This window comes from Rhagoletis pomonella, unplaced genomic scaffold, assembly GCF_013731165.1.
Source record: "Rhagoletis pomonella isolate Grant_MI unplaced genomic scaffold, Rhpom_1.0 Rhpom_scaffold_00005, whole genome shotgun sequence".
Lineage (NCBI taxonomy): Eukaryota > Metazoa > Arthropoda > Insecta > Diptera > Tephritidae > Rhagoletis > Rhagoletis pomonella.
Window position 1 is genome coordinate 78,017,161 of NW_023458559.1, and position 20,747 is coordinate 78,037,907.

The 20,747-nt window shown below is 38.0% G+C and overlaps 1 protein-coding gene across 4 annotated transcripts in view; it reads left to right on the plus strand.

Annotated features, from left to right (window-relative positions):
- Positions 1 to 20,747, plus strand: part of LOC118739644 — a 260,844-nt gene that overhangs the window by 148,635 nt on the left and 91,462 nt on the right. For 2 of the 4 annotated variants that reach the window (XM_036471088.1, XM_036471089.1), the window contains exons 3-5: positions 943 to 1,270; positions 14,172 to 15,288; positions 17,286 to 18,794. In XM_036471088.1, coding sequence (XP_036326981.1) covers positions 14,973 to 15,288; positions 17,286 to 18,794 — 1,825 coding nt within the window. In that variant the 5' untranslated portion in view covers positions 943 to 1,270; positions 14,172 to 14,972. The remainder of the gene's footprint in view (positions 1 to 942; positions 1,271 to 14,171; positions 15,289 to 17,285; positions 18,795 to 20,747) is intronic. The other 2 variants (XM_036471090.1, XM_036471092.1) reach the window with 1 other exon arrangement.

The following is a 20,747-nucleotide window of genomic DNA, read 5'->3' on the forward strand; positions in this document are numbered from 1 at the left end:
CCTTCAAATACTTACCTGAACATACATATATATATATATACAGTGAAACCTCCCTTGGGCGGACACTCACCGTCAGTCATTTTTTGTCCGCCCAAGAGAGGTGTCCGCTTAATGGAGGGGAAGCCTATTTGAGAACTTTTTAATGTTTTAATTAATTGAATAGTCACTATTTCTTATTTGAATAAAAGATATTGATATTACATCGTTCAAACAAAAATGTGCATGTATTTTTTCAAAAGTGCACATTTCATTTATGTGCGTAAGTACATATTCAGTAATAACAAAATAAAAATAAATATTACATTTTAGTCCATAAACTACATAAAATCATAGATTCATTACATAAAAAACTGGGAAATTGTCGATTGACGTAAGTTTTATTTTTTAATTTTTTTCAGTGTCAGTACCTTTTTCATCAACAGTTTTCATGTTTTTATCAGTCTCCAAGGGTTTCTGACAATTCAAATAACGAACCTAAACCACTGCGCAAACCAAACTAAATGTGTGCATAACAATCACATTTTGTGCGGGAAGTCCCCTTTTTCCATTTACTAGTCCGCCTATGAGGAGTTCGCGTCCGCTCAACGGAGGTTTTTGTTTGATTTGTTATGAAAAGAAATCTTAATGTCCGTTGATAAGAGGTTCGCGTCCGCCCAATAGAGTTTTTGTGTCAATTTTATGCAAAATAACTGTCCGCGTCCGGCCAAGAGAGTGTCCGCTTAAGAGAGAGTAATTTGTTCCGAAATTTATACTTAAAACTTGGTATAGGGAAAAATGTCCGCCCAAGGGAGGTGTCCGTCTAATAGAGGTGTCCGTTAGGAGAGGTTTCACTGTATACATAAGCAGCTAGAAAAAAGAAATATTCTAAAACATTTAAAAAACTAAAATCACCTAAACTTACTCAGATTTCAATTTTATTTATTTTTTTCATTTTCTTTGCAGTTAACAAAAACTTCATTTATCACACACCAATCAACGTTTATTCACCTGGAAAATACGTACTAATTTTCAAACAGTTGGCAATAAAATCGCTGATTGCGAGGAATGTAATTGCTCCGCTTTGCTAAATAAGTTCGCAGTTTTGCGCTACGACAGCAGTCGACTTTGCCTGTGTCTTCTCAGACTCTTCTGCCACCACTTCGCATACGCAACCTCCTGCACTCTTACTTTTGCCAACTAAATACTAAATACTAAAAGTATTGCGCTCAGCGCAAAGTTGCTCCTTTACCAAAGACGTTTCCCCGCCGCTTCTACGTTTACACTCTCTCAAGTAAGTACTTTTTGCGATTTTTAATTTCCCTTCAGTCAACACTCCAACTATTTGCCGGAACCACTTATGTACTTACCAACCTTATCTCTTTCGCTCATTCCTAGCCATCTGATTCTGCTTCGTTTAGAAAACTAGAAGTGTGTGTATTTTACGTTTAATGAACTGTGTAAAAATGCCAAGGAATTATAAATATTGAAGTATGAAAAAAAAAGAATCGCAAAAATAACTTTGCATTATTAAAAGTTTCTACGCGGCAAGTGGGGACTAACGAAGGTAAAAACTTTTAATCATTGACATTTCTCTGTGAGGTAGCGGAAAAATGTGAGAACTTTAGCTTTGCGATACATACATTGTACAATAAATATTCTTAGTCTATTCACTAAAAATGTTAATTAATGGGCGTAGGTCATTCTGAGCTTAAATGCAAGTAAATTTAATTTATATTAGCATAAAAACCCACTTTTTCATACTTAAATACATCATCGCTTGGCGCGCAAACCTCATATGCGCTAAATGCAATGACACCAGTGGCTCAATTGGGATTTTACTAAGGAGAGTTTTGGACGTTTCATTTTATCACCCATTCGATTTTAAGATAGTTGTGCCGAACTAAATATCAAGAAGAATCTTTCGGAAGTAGGTATAGATTATTCGTAACTTTATGGCGATTAGTAAGTACTAGGCTCTACGCAGCGCAAGCGGACTTGCTACTGCACTGAGAAAAGAGTTTAGTTACGTCAACTAAGGGCCGTTTTCTAATGTAAGCAGTAAAGTTGCCTTCACTAACAGGGCAGATAAATTGTTCCTCACTTTAAAGTGTTTTCGTTGTCTTATCTTACCTGTAAAAATAAATTTTTATTCCGTAGAGTGAAACTTCACTACATTTCCGAGAGTGAAACTTCACTACACTCGTCATAAAATTTCAAAGGTTGGCAATGCAACATAAGCAAATATAGAGCGAGAGCAACTGCTAGCAAAAACCAAAACCTTGGTTGAAATATCTAATATATCTGACTCATAAACCAAAACCAAACCAAAATTTAAAGTTGGGTACAAATTTTAAAGGTTGCATCGGGTGAGCAACAGTTTATCGATTCGAGAAATTAATGCGCTGATGAGAAAACGAAAACTCGTATATCGCGACGATAAAGTGACCGGTAAACTAAAGGTTAGATGAGAAAACGGCCCTAAATATGTTTTCTTCAACACATGATTTAGTTATAATTACATTATTTGGTTATAGTTACCAAATAATGTGTTGAGAGAAATTTATTTAGCTGACTTTTTTCTGTGTGTGGATTTTCCTCTTGCCATTTATGTGCACTGTGCTCCTCACTGGCATCGATAATGAGTTGGGGACTATTCCAGCGTTACACGATTTTTATTTTATTTTTTTCAAAGAGTAAATCGATGATAAAAAAATTAACAAGATGGGCTCAATGTCACGAATCAACGTACATTGAAGTTCAACCAGAAATATTCGAAGCTCTTGAATAGATAGCAATGTAGAAAAACAAAACACAACATCCCAGTTCCGGGCTGCTAATTCTGGTTTTGAATCTTAAATGTCTAAAAATTTCAACAAGTAAGTACGATCAGAAACACAAACATTTTTCGAGGCCCTTAAATTTGCGGAAGATGCTATGTAGGAATCTCAGGAGATGTGGAAAAATACAGCAAGTCTTTTTCATGAAATTTTCGAAAATGTGAGCGCAGTATTAACAGAATGTAACATCGATATCAAGAAACCGCGTATGTATCAACAAACGCTAAAATAATGAATGCAACGTCGATACTGGGAGTGTTGAAGATTACTATGGAATTTTATTCTATATTCCACTCGTCGATGTAAAAAAATTACTCATCTTCAGAGTAGTTTTATTAAAATTAAATCTGTTTTGAAAACTTGAATTTCTGACGGGAAATCGTGGAATCGCTTTAAACGTTGGTGGAATTCAATAGATGTACATAATTTTTATTGGAACATTCCAATTGAGAATAAAGTTACAACTTGTAATAACAATCTCTCATTACAGTGTGAATAACTCAGCCTTTAAGCGCAAAGACGTCAATGTCATCTACATACATACGCCAGCCGCATCGTGCTTATGCTGAGGCGATAGCAAAGTTCGGCTATGGTTAAAATGGAGTTTTTCTCTGGTCTTTTCAAACAGACGCTTTTTATGCTTTTCAGCCTACTCATTCGTGCAACTGCTCTTTGTACTAGTTTTTCCCCTCCATTTGTCGAACTTTTCCTGTTTCCAAACACAAAGCAATTACATAAAAACGGAAAGCAAAATGCATTGCAAAACTACTCGACTTCTCCGCTACACTTGACACTGCTTCAATATTTATCGCTGTTATGTGGCTCCATAGATCCCTCAATTGTGTTTTCCAATGCACAAACTTACATACATATGTACATACGTAGTATGTACTTGTACACATAGGTATACACTTGGACGCATAGATATACCTACATAGCTAGATCCTGTGCATTTGCTTCCGAGTTTGGATTTGCATTTCTTTCAATATATATCTACATTAAGGCGGGTCAATTTTTTTACTAAGCGCACATAGCATAGGAGGAATCTTCATGTAACTCCAAACAAATTTGCCTAAAAACCTTGGGTCTAAAATAAATTTGGAGTTTGCCAAATTGCGAAAATAGGTTTCAAAGAAAATGTGAAACTTTTCATTGTTGCACCCTCTGGTGGAAGTTTTAGGAAAAATATTCGTGCAGAAATGGATTCCTCATACCAAAAAGTCCCTTGTAGCATTTTTTTTTTATTAGGCACTTATTTACATCACTACAGCAAAATGCTAAGACACCTTTTTTCGAAATTTGGCAAACTCCAAATAGATTTTAGATCCATGGTTTCTTCGGCAAATTTGCTTAGAATTACACGGAGAATCTTTCTGTGCTAAATATATACGCATATTCGAAAAAATCTCACATACAAATTGACACGCCCTAATATACATATGTATATATGCATACAGCGTACCACAAAAGTCTGCGTACAGAGAACTTTTTACAATTTATGCAAATTATTTTACTTTTGTTTCCTTACGCTAATTTTTTATAAAAATAAAATTTCTTCACTTTGTGAAAAACTCAGGAGGAGTAAATAAATTTTTCAACTTCAGAATGTTTAGAAAAATTTTGATTATGTCATGCACTTTCTTCCATATAAATAAAATTGTGTAGCATAAGTAATTAATATGAAGGAAATTGTGTGGCGCCGTCACAAAAAAAAAATTGTCAAAAGTCAGCCGGAGTTTTAGAAACTTCAAACTTGCTCTTTACTACACTAAAGTTAAATAGAAAAAAAGTATTAGAAAGGTGAAAGCTTTTATGCAAGTTTATTTAATTTTCCTGAGTTTCGCAAAAAAAATTATGGTGTTTTTTATGTATTTTGTTGTAGTATTGCCCATATTTGCGGGAAGAAATAAGAATTAAGAAAATTGTGCACACATTGTGAAAAACTCAATATTTGTCAGTCTATTTGCATTAACAACGTCACTTTTCATTTATTCTATATGAAAGAATGGTAATAGTAGGGAACACACTTTCCAAAAAGCAAACAAATAACCACCTATTGTTTTTTTTAATATTCGTAATGGCTTTCGGGCTTCATTTTTTTTCTATAAAACTTCCGTCCAGGCTTTAACCAAAAACATATAAATTACAGTCTCAAACTAAATACAAAATTTAGGAGAATTCAGCAAATGTTCATCAAAATTTCAACTTTTTTATATAAATATTTAGAAAATTTTTGGGTATGCAGTTTTATAGCCTACAATTTACTCTAATAAAATGCAAGTATCATCCTGCTAAAAAATCGCGGTGATTTTTAGATTTTTTTTGTTTTGGAGACTGCTTTTGCGCTTTTTTTTTATTATAACAGTGCAATTTACCAAAGCTGGTGTTGATCTTTTCAAATTTTATGGCTAGCGGTCTCCCGCATTTTATTTCATGAGAAGTTCATACTTATATAGGAAAAAGTGCAAAAATACGTCCCCAAAAAAAAAAATCTTAAAGACCAACGGTATTTTTTAGCCGGTTGAAACTTGCACTTCATTAAACTAAAATTTTATGGGCTATAAAACTGCACCGTAGAATTTCCTAAATTTTGTATAAAGTTTGAAACTATGACATATAGCTTTTTAGTTAAAGCTGGACGGTATCTTTTATAAAAAAATAAAAAAAAATTAGCTCGAAAAACATTACGAAAACACATTAAAAAAATCAACACGTAGTCATTTGTTTAAGTCGCTGTGTATGAAACACGGCAATAGAAACTGGAAAATCCGTTTTTCTCTGTTGTACAGTGCACTGACCATAAATAAAAGCCAATATAATGGTTTTTGAGTTTCTGATAACTATTTCCATGGTAAATTTTCAAAAATCAAAATGGCGAATTCGACGCAGCCTACATGTTTTCATGGAATGTGTGCGGCGCGGTGCAATATGGCCGATATTTATTGAAAAAAAAACCAGGAATGAATATTGTATGGTTTTTTTTACATCGCTGATTGAAAATTGCCAGTTTATTGGTTTATTTAATTTATTTCATTTCATTTTAAAAAACGTTAGTAGAATAATAGACATGAACTATAAGACGTATGCCCGGCTGCACCGACCAATTTTAAAATTTTCAGCCTGTTAGAATTTAAAATGACAAATTTTCCAAACAAAATTGTAGCAAGGGCAGCGCTCATATGCCATCTCTGGACGCTTGTGGAATTACCCTTTAGTGTCATCGTCCTTCTTATGTTGTTTTATAAAGCCTTGATATGAATCGGTGCAATTCGTTTATAGTCTATACACAATCACAACTGGCTAACAAAATTTACGCGACTTCTCGATGGACGGCATTTTCTGGATTGCAGTGATGTCGGCCTTATATTTTACGAGGATATCCATCAATTGGCTAAAGGCACCTTCCTTATAGAGGGTCCGGACTCCGGACGTTCCTTTAATCATGATCCTTATTTCATACCTTATTAAAACCAAATTTCATCAGTTTCAGATGGATGATTTCTTATTTATTGTTTTTGGGAAAAATTGATTCTTTTCCCTAACTTGGCTACTAATTTGGGTAGGCAACGGCAAAAGAGCTTGGTTTAATGGATTATACTTATTGCTTTGTGAAATCTTCTTCTAATGCGTAAAAATTGTATTCCGTTTTATTTTCATACTTTTCTTTGAGCACAGATGACACGAAATTAATTAAAAGTGAATCGCCTCAATATGTTGCCAGTATAAATATAACAACAAAACCAAACTTAAAACGCTGCGATGGCAATAAAGTAAGCCTATTACATCTAAAGACGATAGGTCCTAAAGGAAACCATCAACAAAACAGTATAAACAACAACAAGATTCAAACATAAATACATACATAAGTAAGTAATAACTATACCTGGTAAAAGGGATGGTGCATATTCTGCCATAAAAAATCAGCTAAGGCAAAGTAGATGCTAAGCCAAAAGAAACAATCACATTAAAACAAAGTGGCAGGTAACGACAGCTGCAACAACAATAACAGTGTCATGATGACAAGAACAAAATAAACAAAAATGCTTTTAAACCGCCACAGCTGGCAATTAAAGATATCACTAAGATAAGCCAAGCAAATGTGGCACCGTTGGCAAGCGGGTATGAACAATAAGCAACATAAACGGCTGTATTCGCTCGCTCATTGTTTATGTGTGGGTGGTAATATTTTGACTGCTGGCACAACGCTAATGAGGAGTAATTAAAAATATATCCCAACTCATTTCCGTGAAATTTCGTTGATTTACGGGTTTGTTCAAGGGAAATGGGTGCCCAGTGAAGTATGTAAGGGGGTGCGAAGGTTCAACGCACCACATCACACGTCCGCTGGAAATCGCATTAAAAGCAGCCAGTATACACGGCAGACGTAAACACCACAAAATTACACACAGTCCAATGAGTACACAACTGGGTTTGTATGAATACATCAACAAAAATTAGGCAACAACAAAGTTGAAAACAAACCTGACCCACACCTTTAACACAATTTGCACCTCCACAACTCTGTATAACTTATTTACGCGCATATAAGTATATACAACAAAGGTACTAAATATCCGTATTTGACTGGATGTATAATTGGACCTGCGTGTAGGCGCACGTTTACGTACGTAGTACTACCAGAATTTACATAAACATATTTGCATATGCACTCATATTCGTTTACATAATCAGCAACTGTGTGAGTTCGTCAAACCTCGAAATTTTCATTAGAAATCTGCACAGTTTGGGTTGCATTTTAATTGGACCCAGTTCGTTACGTGAATGTGCCCCGCTTTGATTTATGTTAGGTGGACGTTGAAAATTTTGGTCCACCTGTGCGGTGGGTAATTTATTAGTATTGACACAATACCAGTTTGCGTGTACATACATATGTATGTATACAACGAAAATAAATTTGCTATCGGATATGCGGAAAACATCGAGCAATTTCAGTATAGAGCTTTCAAAGGAGATATAGATCAGGTGATCACTAAAGCTGGATGTTTTAAATTTCCATCTAGAAACACAAATTAATAAGAAGTAAGTATTTATTTTACGGCACGGGGTTTCAATTTATCTCCGTTCTCCTATGACTCACTTGGTGCTTAGCAAAAAAGTGCATGGGCTTTTAACATACATCGCTTTGAGGTCATCGAGTTCATTGAAGAAATAACCGCCAAGAGCTTTTGCTCTCCACTTTTATTGAGCCGGGCAATGGCAGAGAAGATACATCCAACATCTTTTTCTTCGTCCTCACCACGTAGCTTCTTCACTAGTCATTCCAGAGTGGGCCCAGTCCAGCTGCGTGTAATCTAATCAGAAAATGTTCAGTTAGAACACCAGTCACTGTCACTATGATGCGAATGTTCTGCCTCCTTAGAGTAGTAGAGACGATGAGTACGAGGGATGACTGGACTATCCCTTTATATCGGTATCGAACAAAGTCCTTTCAAGACGCGTGAGTTCGTCAGCTTTGCAGTTTCCCTGAATTTCGCAATAACCAGGCTCACAGCCAATATATGTGCTCATTGTCTCAGCCATATTGTTAAGAGATCGGCGGCATTAAACAAATTCGTTTGAAGGCAGCGACATTCCTAACTCCATCGATCATTTCTCCCTTGAGGAAAGACTAGACATAAACCTGGTCTTGGAAGTGCGGATGGATGGTATGTAGTCGGTTGTAGGAAACTCAGTAAGTTCGTCGACAATTTTACAGTGACCGGTTATGTGGATGCGTCAATTTCTTGGTCGCGCTATACCTAATGGCAATTTTACATGCCATCATTCTTGCACCCAGATCCATTGGAAGAAATATTAGTAGCGTGTTGAGCACTTTGAACACTTTCGTCGATGCTAAGTCCCCATTTCAATTTTTGTATCTAGAATTAGACCCAGATATTTAACCCGATCAGTTCTCTGCAGTGTAGCATCATTTAAGGTGATATTTCCGAGAGATAAGCAGCTGTGTTTCCTGCTAAATAGCACCAATTCTAATTTTGTGGAATTTACTCTCAAAATCACGCTTGCTACACCATCGTGAGAGTTTATTTAAAGGACTTGCTTGAGATTATACAGAGTTACTTGTTTTCTTGTAGGCGTAATGGCAATATTATCAGCGTAGGCTACCACTCTGCCGCCGCTTAGTTTTAGCAACAAAGCTAATTAACTTTTTTTTCACGCATTCATATGTATGTAGGTGTATACACATAATCAAGACTTGCAATGCATCACTAGCACAAAAAATAGAAAAAATATTTATAAATGTATTTACCAAAAAAAAACTCTGAAAACAATGGCAAATAAATGCCCTTAGTCATCGCCAAATTTCAGTTTACCTAAGCTGCACTACCTAAACAGCCTTTTACACAAAATTTGAGGTAACAAACAGGAAAGGTAATCGGCAAGTCGGCAGTTTGTAGCGCAACAATTATGACCGCCAAAAATACAATGAAACACTGTCCCCCCACCCGAAACCGTTGTGGTCCGGAACTTATACACGAAAAAAGGGTTACGAATAACGAAACCATTCAAAATAATTTCACATAGCGTCTGTGTGGAAGGGGAGGCGGGCAGATACGCTTTTGCTACGGTGCTGATTGTGGTGCCGCGTGCCGCCGCTGGGTGGGTTTGTTGTGCCGAATTAATGATTGTCGCGTATACATTGTATGGACAGCCACAAAAAAGGGGTAACGAGGCGAATGAAATTGCGATGCGAAACCCCAAATTTCGGGCTGCCACAATTTTGATTACGTGCAATATTGGTACGAGCGTGGCTTTTATTTCACTTTTGTGGTGACTGGAGAGGCAAAGAACGGAGGGCGGTGGAAAGTTGTCCCACGTTCGCTGGTCGGGAAGAGGTTCAGGTACAAAATCATGCGCTTATTCGAGCGTTGCATTATTCTTTCTTTCATTTATTTTATTATTTTGAATCATATATCTGAATATTTTTTTCGTCTGCTTTTTTCGCTTTTGTTCAATTTGCGATCGCTTTATTGCAATCTACAGTGGGAAAAGTAGTTAGGACATATGTACATACGTACATATGTATGTATATAAATATTTTATGGCTGAAACAGAGTAAAATAAAATATACAGTATTGTGGTTAATGTTTTTCAGTTCTTTCACCAGGTTCAACAAAAATTTATAAATTGAGGCGATATTTTTTTTATTTACTTTTTTCATCTTCACCGATGACCATAAATATGTTATACTCCGCTTCCCTTGCACAGCCACATTTTTATCGAGCTAAGTAATATCTACACTTATAGGCACCGGAGGAGCTGCATTTTAATCTAATTTTAAAGAAAATTTGTGAAAAATAAAAAGTAACTATTTATATAATTTTTTATGCTGCATTTTATAAAACAAGGTGGGTGCGCACATCTGTCTGGTTATCGGATTATGCCGTTATATTTTTTCTTCAGTGTCTCCGAATAAAACGTCCGCACTGCGGAAAATGTCCATCTGCAAAATTATGAATTTACTGATGGCAACCGCATCCTAGGTGCGCAAAATCATTTAGTAAGACCAAATTTAGATTTTTTCAGCTATGATTGACCTGCATTGAAATAATATTCATTTTCTAAGAAGCATAGGTGTTCATATATATTATTTTACTTCTTAAAGGCATGAAAAAATGCCCAAATTTTGTGGTAACACCCTTTGCCCTGAAGACTATTACATATTTTGTCACTCACATACAAATTGTGCCGAAAACAAATAACCTCAAGGCACCAATAAAAAATTGTTACTTTACAGAGTGTTTCAAAAAACAACACAATTTGGCCAAGAGCATTAAATTTAGCAATATTTATACATGCATATGTATGTACATTAGGGTGGTCAAAAAAAAAAAAGTAAAGTCGGTATTATAATGCTCTCACCCTCTAGGATTGTTCTATACCGAAGAAAAAAACATACTCAGGTATTATAGATGGAAAAAAAAATTTTTCGTAGAAATGGTATAGAATCCTTTAAAAACAATATTTTTCGATCTGTTTTAATACTAATTGTTTATTTAACCATTTCTTAATATCAACTATCTTTATAGGCCCCCTAAACCCCAAAAAATGCTATGGAGGCGCAATTTGGTACTATTCCATGAAGTCTTCTGAAGAGAAACAGAGTTTTCCGATCGAAAAATATTGATTTTCAAGAATTCTATACCATTTCCGCAAAAACTTGTTTTCCCCCTTATAGAATACATGGACAACTTTTAGCGACCTTTAAATATTTTTCGCTTTCAAAAAAAGCCCCCTAGGTGTGAGAGCATTCAGAATTCGACTTTACTTTTTCACGCGCTTTTTTGCACCACCCTAATGTACATTGTACATACAGTGTATGTATATATGTGTACATTCATGTTATTGTCCGTCAGTTTCGTTTACAGTTTTATTGTTGACAAATTGCCATTTTATGGCTGTTCAGTTGAATGACTAAATATTTTACAGAAACAAACAACAATACTAGGAGCAACATATTGTGACAAAAAAATTGTGGTACTTTTTCCATTGCAACTTTTTTTGAGCCCACTCGGCACAACCGGACAATAGTAAATTAGTTTTTTCATGGCTCTCTTCTTGCATGCCAGACATTTGTTTGAGCCATAAAAATGCCTTGTAGCCAATGACCACACTTTTAAGTGATTTAGTATATGGATAAGTAACTCCTGGTAGGGTTACTGGGCCGTAAGCTAAGCACTGGTTGGCTACTGGACGATCCCAACTACTCCACATTGTCTGTCGCTGCCTCCTCCGACTGAGCAGTTATGGTTTTTATTTGGATTAGATACTCGTATTGTATTACAGTTAAAAAATAACATATGTCAGACATGAATAAATTCATAAACCCTTACTTGGCTTTGGTGCACGTGTCCTTTACTGCATTTGCATGTGGTAAAATTCTTATTACAGCCTAATATTCTTTCTGTGCCCATGGGCTGCATGTGTTACAAGTGTTTCCGAGCAATTTTTTTGCAGTCGATTCACAGCTTTCAAATATTCAAATCTCTACTCCGTTGAGTATTGCTAGTTACAAGCAATCGCATTGTGTGTACATATGTGTAACCGTTATGTGGTTAACCCAAGTATGAGCCTGTTATCCTGGCTGAGTGCCAAAAAGTAGCTTAGTTCTAAATTTTTGTAATCTCTTCTTTTTATTTAAAACCATGATTCAGCATTCAGACTTTATTCAAATTATTGCAAATAAAACCGACAAAAGGATGTCGTAGGAAATATGTGCAAAAAATAGGAAAAAAAAATGTTGAAGGATGACAAAATCTAACGGATTCGAATTTACTGCAAAGTCAATGACTTCATTCTTTTTGTTTTCGATACTTACATATGTATTTACTTCGTTTTAGAAAGAAAAGGAGATGAAAGAAAAAAAGGGTTTCCGTTTTTTTGGGTAGAGCCTTTAAATTAGCGTGCATTGATATGTACATAGGTACAAAATTATACATATCTAATAAAAATACAGTACAACAAAAAATTCCATCGTTGACGAGCTAAGATAAAAAATGAATAGCCTCGATCAAATGCACGAAAAAAGGATATGCCATAAATTAAGGAAATGAATAGTTTTATAAGTACATGTATACATACATCAGCAGCAAATAAAAACATAGATACTAATGTGGTTGTCTATCCACACAAGGAAGTTAACACTTTTTGCGAATTTAAATAGACATTTCAGTCCTACTTTTAAGATGTCCTCTAACTTCTCGAATTGGTAGAATCGCAAGCATTTTAGTCGTGTTTTTGACAGCGCAGGACATCGGCAGAGAAGATGTTCCAAGGTTTACCTGGTCTCCCGCTCACGACACTTCCTGCACCTATCCTAATTAGTGATACCCATTCTTTGTGCATGAGCAGCCACCGGAAAATGTTCCGTAAGCAATCCGGTAACAATTCGGCAATCGTAACAAGAAGCGAGTATAGTTGATTCCGCCGTTTTTGCACATAATTTTTGCAGATATGCTGGTGGTTAACTCATTACATCTAGCCCTGAACAAGTGTTGAAGAGGTCTCGAATGTAGTGTGTCTGTTCGAGAGTCAGGTCGGTGGCTTTCTTGACAGTCTCGTCTGCTATTTTATTACCCTCTATCCCCTTGTAGCCGGATACCCAATATATGTTCGGCTAGCCTGTCAATGGCTCCCCGGCTGCGAGGGACGTTTTGGATGAACGTTCAATTCCCGGCAGTAAATCCCGGCATCCACTCCCGTTACCATTTTAGAGCCGTCCGTGAAAATGTTTAGAGACCTACGGCTAGGTTTCATTTCCTTGCGCCAACTCTCCTCCCAAAACGTTGTGCGAAACCTTTGCTCCCACTTAAAGCTATATGCCGCCCCAATTAAGCTGTGTCAAAATATTCTGAAATTGAATTCTCCTATGGCCGTGAATCTACCAGCCGTTCATTGGAACCTAAGCGCTCCCGTGATGCACAGTGCCGCGGCATTGTGACATATCAGTTAGAAAAACATCTCTCGCAGAGCCAAAGTTCTGCGTGAAAGTCTTGCGGGTCCATTATACGCTTGAAGTGGAAGTCAGAAAATAATTTTCTAGATGTGAACATTTTGCAGCCCTCAGTTAACTCAAAAAGTCGAAAGTACAAATGTCGTTCATCCTACCGAACCACTGCAGGAAGCGCCTTATTCTGAACGGAGGATAAATCTGCTTAGGTATGGGTCACCTAACCAGTCTCATCACTCCAGAGAGGTATCCGGGGTGCCGTTCAATGATTTCTTCAGGAGCTGCAGAGACGAGAAGGAGCCTGAATCAGTAAGACACCCACTTTGTGAACGCCCCATACTGGGGAGTAGTATACTGAGGTTCAACGGAAATATAAAGTGTAGTACGACCCATCCGCCCTTGGGATGAACAACTGCCATACATAACTTCGTACACAAAGAGGCAATTGGTGATGTTTTTTGGTCTAGGTAAAAACCCAAAATTAATTGTATTACGCGGTCCTTGGTTCAACATGTTTACCTCAAGTTTTATCTTCCACAAAAGGGTTATCAAGACTAAAAATAATCGCCTTGAAAGGAAATATATCTTGCTTTTGGTTGATCACAAAAGTTTAAGTTTCCTGAGAAAAATGCATCCTCTTCTGTAATTCTGGGAAGTTGCACTCAGGTCATAAGTATTTTGCTTTCTCTATAATTACATACACAATGCACACATTCATATATTAAATGCGGGTATTTTTTCATTTTTCTACATTGCAAAGAAAGAAAATCTCAAGCACTTAGCCAATAAGTAATCTGCTTATATCCACTAATAAATTACAAATCAACTTATAAGCTTGCCATTTGGTATTTATACGTCTTCTTTGTTTCATTCATTTCTTTCAGCAAACAACTATAGAAAAAGGACGACGAGGGAGATTGAAAGCGCAAACGAAACGAAGTTCAACAAAACTGGAGCAGTTCATAGTTTTGGTTATTTACAAATCTTGTTGATTTGTTGATTTCGAGAAAAGTTGTATCATTAGCAAATCAGGGCAGGAGCCGAAAAGACGACAACCGCAACGCCAAAGGAAGTGAACAAATACACATAAACAGAAAAGCGAAGTCACTAAGAAATTGGGAAAAGGACGGAAGTGGTGGAATTAGGAAGGAAAAGTTTGCGCAGCAACAAAAGTTGACCAGCAGAAGTTACGAGGAATAATGACATCAAGAATGGTAGGTTTAGTAGCGGAGGAAAATTCAATTGTGTTGTAGTTGGTACTAGCAGCAAAATCGAATCATCAGAGTAAACACTGGGGCCATAATATCAAGACAAGTACGAGGACAAACCCGCCAGCAACAGCAATAAAAAAGAGGCGCACGCCAGCATAATCTTAGTAGAAAATAAACCAAGAAAACTAACAACATCAACATCAATGTAGAAGTAGAAGTGCCGAAAGATGGACAACGGCAAAGATCAAAGCATTAAACAGCTAAAGAAATTAAAAAGTTGAAGGATAAGTAAAAGAACCTAAGAAGAAGGCTAAGAGTAATCACAAGAAGTAAGAAGCCAGAAGCATCGCTGTAGTCTCACCATCCGCGAAAACATCTGCAACACAGGCCAAGTCAAAAGACTTGTGCAACACTAGAGCAGCAGCAGCGGCGGTGTCGGCGTTGGCAGCTGTGGCGCCAATACAGCACAGGATAATGTGCGCGCTGACTGTCAAGCCGCATAAGCAATGCCACAAATGGACGGAGGAGCAATGTGATGACAGCAGAAACAGCAATATCAGCAACTACAACAATATCAATGATTATGACGAGGAAAATGTTCAACAGCAAATTCAGGAACCAAACCAACAATTGCAACAAACACTCGTGCTTGAATCAATGTTGGGAAGACAACACCAACGGAAACAGCGTGACAAAAGGCAATGGCAGTCAATGTGCAGCACGCGCCGTCGAGCAGGAATCAAGTGGAAAATTATAATATCAACAATAATTTTGCTATTATGCCGCATAAGTGAGTACAATACATACAAATTAAGCGAATGAATGGCAAAGTCACATACATATACATATATACATATATACTTATGTACGTACACACTACACACCTACCGACAGAAATAAATGAAAAAATAAATAAAGCAATTGCATCTGCGAGGAATGCAGTAACAACAAAAGCAGCATTAAACACAATACGTTGCATGTAATTGTACACTTAATAGGAGCACTTGAGTATAAAAACAATGTACATATTTATGTACTTACAAAAATATCCTTAATTCTTTCGAGTAGATCTGTATAGATGTTGTACGCTGAGCATTGCACAAAGGACCAACATACATACATACGACTTTGTTTGTGAAATACATATGTACATAAGGTGCATTTTTTTGTAAGCGAGTGACAAAAGAACGCTCAAAACGGGGAAAATTTCCCCCTTTAGCTACTTAAGAAACCCTTTTTGGTAGCTGGCAATAAACATGTAATTAGTTTAACGGGATTTAAATACAAAAACTAATTTATATGAGTAATTATGCGAGGTATTTGCGTAACATGTATACTTTTTTTTTTAATATATTTATATAAAAATTTCCCTCTCCACTTTTCCATTAACAATTCACAGTGGAGCAGTTTTTTTCACTTAACAACACTACCCTTTGAGGTCGCTTTGTTTTTAACCCACCTGGCTGAACTCGGATAAATAGCCGAGTTTGTGGTGTTTCTTTGCGTGTATTTCGTCATTTGAGCGAGTGTTCTTTTGTAGCTCGGTTGCAAAAGAATGCACCTTTAGTATGTATGTGGCCAAAATGAAGTGTGTAAGGAAAATAAAACATAATTGGTTGATGTAAATATCCACATAATACAGATCAGCCAAAGAAATGAAGAAATATAAAACATATTTTTACCAGGGCCGGGCAGTGGCAGGGGAAACGCTTGAAATGCATCACCTCTTCCCCTACCATGCAGCTATAGCAGAAGTCGTGTGCGTGGTAGCCCATCCGCTTAACGCGTATTCTCATTAAGCAGTGCTGAAAAATAATATAGCACTGATAATGGGATGATCAATTAAGATTAGATCTTTTCTCGTTGTTGCATATCCAGGTTTGCTTAGTAACCGAAAGAAGGGTTCTCTGGCTTATCTGTCTTCTTTTACGAGCCTGCGATCCGAACAGGTTGGATTGCACGTTTTAAGCAGCTTCTATAAGCCCTAACCTAACTAACCTAAGTGTTTTTGTCTTCAAATTTTTTTTTCCAAACCTCTAGGAAATTGTCGAGGTTTTTGTAGAAGATTCTCGCCCCGTCTAGTCATATTTCATTATACCCCCACCCACTTGTTTCCTGCGTGCGCACCTAGTTGAAACTAATTCAGCTTCAGATTTATGAAAACCCATAATTCGTGTATGCTTGCCTACTAATAAAATTTTGCAACAAGATTGCTAGCAATTTTTCATCTAGAAAATGCCGGTCACGTCGCATCACTCGCCAAGAGCTTACTTACCTGTAGTCCAAAGTACGTACCTAAGTTATCCTTGGAAATTGCCTGAATACTCTGTTAGCGAAGTACAATTACTCATAATGCGCTCTTCGTGCTCTTGTAGTTGTAAAATATACATACATATGTATATATGTACGTATGATAAATGCATACATTCGTTGAAGCACATTCACACATACACATTTAGATAAAAATATACACAAATAGACTCCTAGCCTTACGAACAAATAACAAAAAAATTACCACAACAAAATGTAAAACAGCAATAAAAGCCAAACGAAAGAGAAATAAATAAATGGACATAACTGTAAAGCCAAATAAATTACAGCAATTTATAATTTTTCCAGCTTTTCCTTTTCACATTTCGCCCACAGCTTTTGTACGAAATCTCTTTCATATTCCAGCTCTCATTTTCTCTGTTTTGTTCTACTCCTTTCATGCTGCTTGGCTGTTTTCCATTATGCTTATCTGTGGCTGGAAATATTTTGCATTGTCTGCATTGTCGCCAACAAAAGGTCACGTGCTCGCCATTCGAAAGGGTCGTCTCATGTCCCCAAGCTCATTCACTGCCTTAAGCGGAGATCTTCATGTGCAGATACAATTCAGCGGTGAAGATGTGGCGGCTGCCGTTGCACTCGGTAATGGTGCTGTGGGCGTGATAGGAGATGGGATTGATGGCGGCCATGAAGTGCCGGCTGATGGAGCAAACGTGGAAAGCACGTCGACAGGAACAACAACGGGCCGAACGACAACGACTACAGCACGCACGCTGAATCCATTAGATGGGATGAGTTTTCGTCAAGTGGGTGGTGGCATTGGTGGATTGGGTGCTGTGGAGAATACCATTACAAGCACTTTGGTAATTAGTAAAATCATTGATGATTTTGCGGATACTATGGAGACGACGACCAGGAATGATACAGCCACATATGCGTCATCCATGGAGAGTGCACAGTTCAATGGCAGCTTAACGAGCATATCGAGTGCGGAAGTAACAACGCCATCAGCGTCTAATGACACCCACAATCTGCTTGATGCAACGAGAGTGTTGCACCGCAAGCGCAAAGAAATTGTTCAGAATATTCCTGTCTTCCCCGATCCGCGAAACAATGTCACACAAATATCCGTGCCCTGTCAGACATTCACACGCGGTGGTCTCTACGAAATGCAGGTTGTCACCAACTTAAAATCAACCGCGACCGTGTCTAACGTCAATAGCAGTGCTCATGAACCGCTACCCACGATGACCACGACTACGTTGATGCCCGTCGTCGATGAGCGCTTGCGTCAAACACTCGACGTCCGATGGCCCAGCGCTGACATGCAAGTGGAGCCGACACGCTTGCGCACCTACCCCGAGCAGCCGGTTGTGGTGACGTTGCGCTTTCCGGAGGTGAATTGTGAGCGCGCATGGCATGAGAGCAACTCACTAGATTTGCCGCAATTTTGGCTGGAGCTTATCTATTGCGGCAAGCAGCGTAACTGCAATGAAGTGTTGCCACAAAACATCAGCAAATCGAGTATCTTGTATATGGAACAAGTGCGTGGCTATCCCAAGCATAAAGCTGTGCATCTGGGCTGCGAACTTTTTGGTTTGGCCGGTAATTACGCAGTGCAGCTGCGACCGATGGTGCCGGCGCCGAATGTGCCCATTACGCGTCGCTTTCTCAGCGTTGACTGGAGTGATAAGTTTGTTTTTAATGTTTACGCGCGTAGCATTTTCCCCTGCGACCCACATACGGGCATTGGTGTGCTATATGAATATCCGTCTTGCATACTCGAGCAGGGTGACCGGGTGCGCGTTTTTGCAAAATTGCGCGCGGATGTGGCGTCACTTAAGCCGCCTACAACATTGCACTACGTGGCTGAACAACGCGTGGTGAAGAGTCATCATTCGCTCTACTTTAGCTGTGAGCTGTTCACTGAGAAATTTGTGGAGTACTGCTTCGTCTATGTAAGCCAGGCTATTTCCGGGGCAGTAGCTGATGTACGGATGGACTGCGTGCCGACATTACCAGTTAGCGGTAAGTACAACATTACTCAATCAAACAAAATTTATAGTTAATAATGTAGAAAGTAAAGCTGGGCTTCTGCGTAAAACTGTCGCGATAAGTACGTAAAACTTAGAAAAGACAGACAACTTATTTGACAGATTTCTTAACTTTCTTTTGTCGGAACTAATGGGCCAGACGCTGAAGAAAAAAAAAGAAAAATAATTGTGGAAAACCTGTCCAAAACTGTAGAAGCATCCATTTAAAAATCATCCATGTTTGTTTCTTACAGCGACCCTTGTTGGTTCCTAAAGACCTGCGAGTGTTCATCTCTCAACACATCGCTGCCAAATGCCTCATGTAGGGGGGTTCATGTATGCCTATCACAGTTAAATGTGCATACATACTAAATGCCACGAAAACTGACCAGTCAGTAGTCCCACAAGTTTTTTGCAATCCCATATGTTCACTGAAAGAAAATACCTAGTAACAACCACCGGCTTTTGCGGAGCGAAATATTCATCCAGTATCTGCCTGTGACTTTGATAACCGAAGATGGGACTATAACTGGTTGTCAACATTGCAGTACCTATTCAGCGAACGCAACGGTGGCCTGCTGTCCTGTGGCAATTTCCGCAGAAGCGCATGCTTATTTCGGTATTTCGGTGGCAATAAGAAAGTAATCTGAGGCGATGTTTAGTCCTCCATCTAAAAAGCCGGAACCATGCTTTCCATCGAATACATCGTTATCGATTTGGTTCTATCTTAAGTTCGCTTTAAGCGCTCATAGAAGAAGTGTTTGGCCACGTACTCCTCGCCTTCCATTGGGGCGAAAATGAACCCGATAATGAAAATTTAAAAAAAAAAATAAAAAAAATCAAGCGACACTACTCCCAGTAGCGCACCCTTACATGGTAGCTATAGTAGACACCAGAAGGGCCTACGCGGTTTCTTAAATGACGGTGATGTCAGCCTTAGTCCATCCTTCCTTTTTAAGGTTCCGAACCTGAGTGCATGTTCTCAAATAACAGTCCTTTAAAGTTTGTCGCGGTCATCGTCAAAATAGGGGGTGTCATCCGGGGCTTCGTTTTCCTTTTCATTGGAATTCGCTTTTACGTAGCGGTTCCCAAACTAAGCGCACAAAAGATGCTGGCTTTATTTTAACAGGTACGCGTTTACATACCACTACCACTTTCTTTTAGCTGCACCTCGTGGTGGGCAGACGCTGTAGACTTCAGTGAACCTTTAAACCGAATGAGTCGTACTTGCCTCGGCATAAGCTTAAACTATTCCTGAACTTCTGAAATTGGCAACTGTAAAATCTGAGTGTCACGGTCAAGTTCCTATGTGTGGGAGGTTGCTGCCTGAAATTCGGCGTGGAAAATAACGTCAAAACCTGAATATTTCTTTCAGGGAGTCCGACTCCAGCGCCACCTATACGAACCAGTCTCTTTTGATTGCAATTTTCGCTGTGTACTGCAACACAAAAGGGGTATTCTCCAAATCTTGCAAAGCCATTGCACGTAGCACGGATTGCACGGATTGCATAAATTGCAAACACACAACAAGAAAATTCATGGGAAACAACATTTCCTATCGCTGCAAAATATGCAACGTCGAAACCCATAGGGCTATTCGCGATTTGGTGCATAAGAGCTGACAAATTTATGCAATTGCAGAAATATGCCATGGATTGTGAGCGACCTTTATTAAACTGTAGTGGTAAAGCTTTTGCAAAACAATTTTTGTGCATCAGCTTTGGTTTTGTTTATGAATGCAATGCATAGCATTTTTATGCTATCGATTTTCGGTATTGCAAATTTGCCAAGCCATGACAAATGCAAATGCGTGTATTTTGTTTGTGTATTGCAAATAATTTGCAATACAAATTTGCAATGCAATGATGCTAGGCCATTTGCACCGGATCGCGAATAGCCCTCATGTATATATTTTGCAAAATAGCATAGCAAGATAATAGCGACCCTG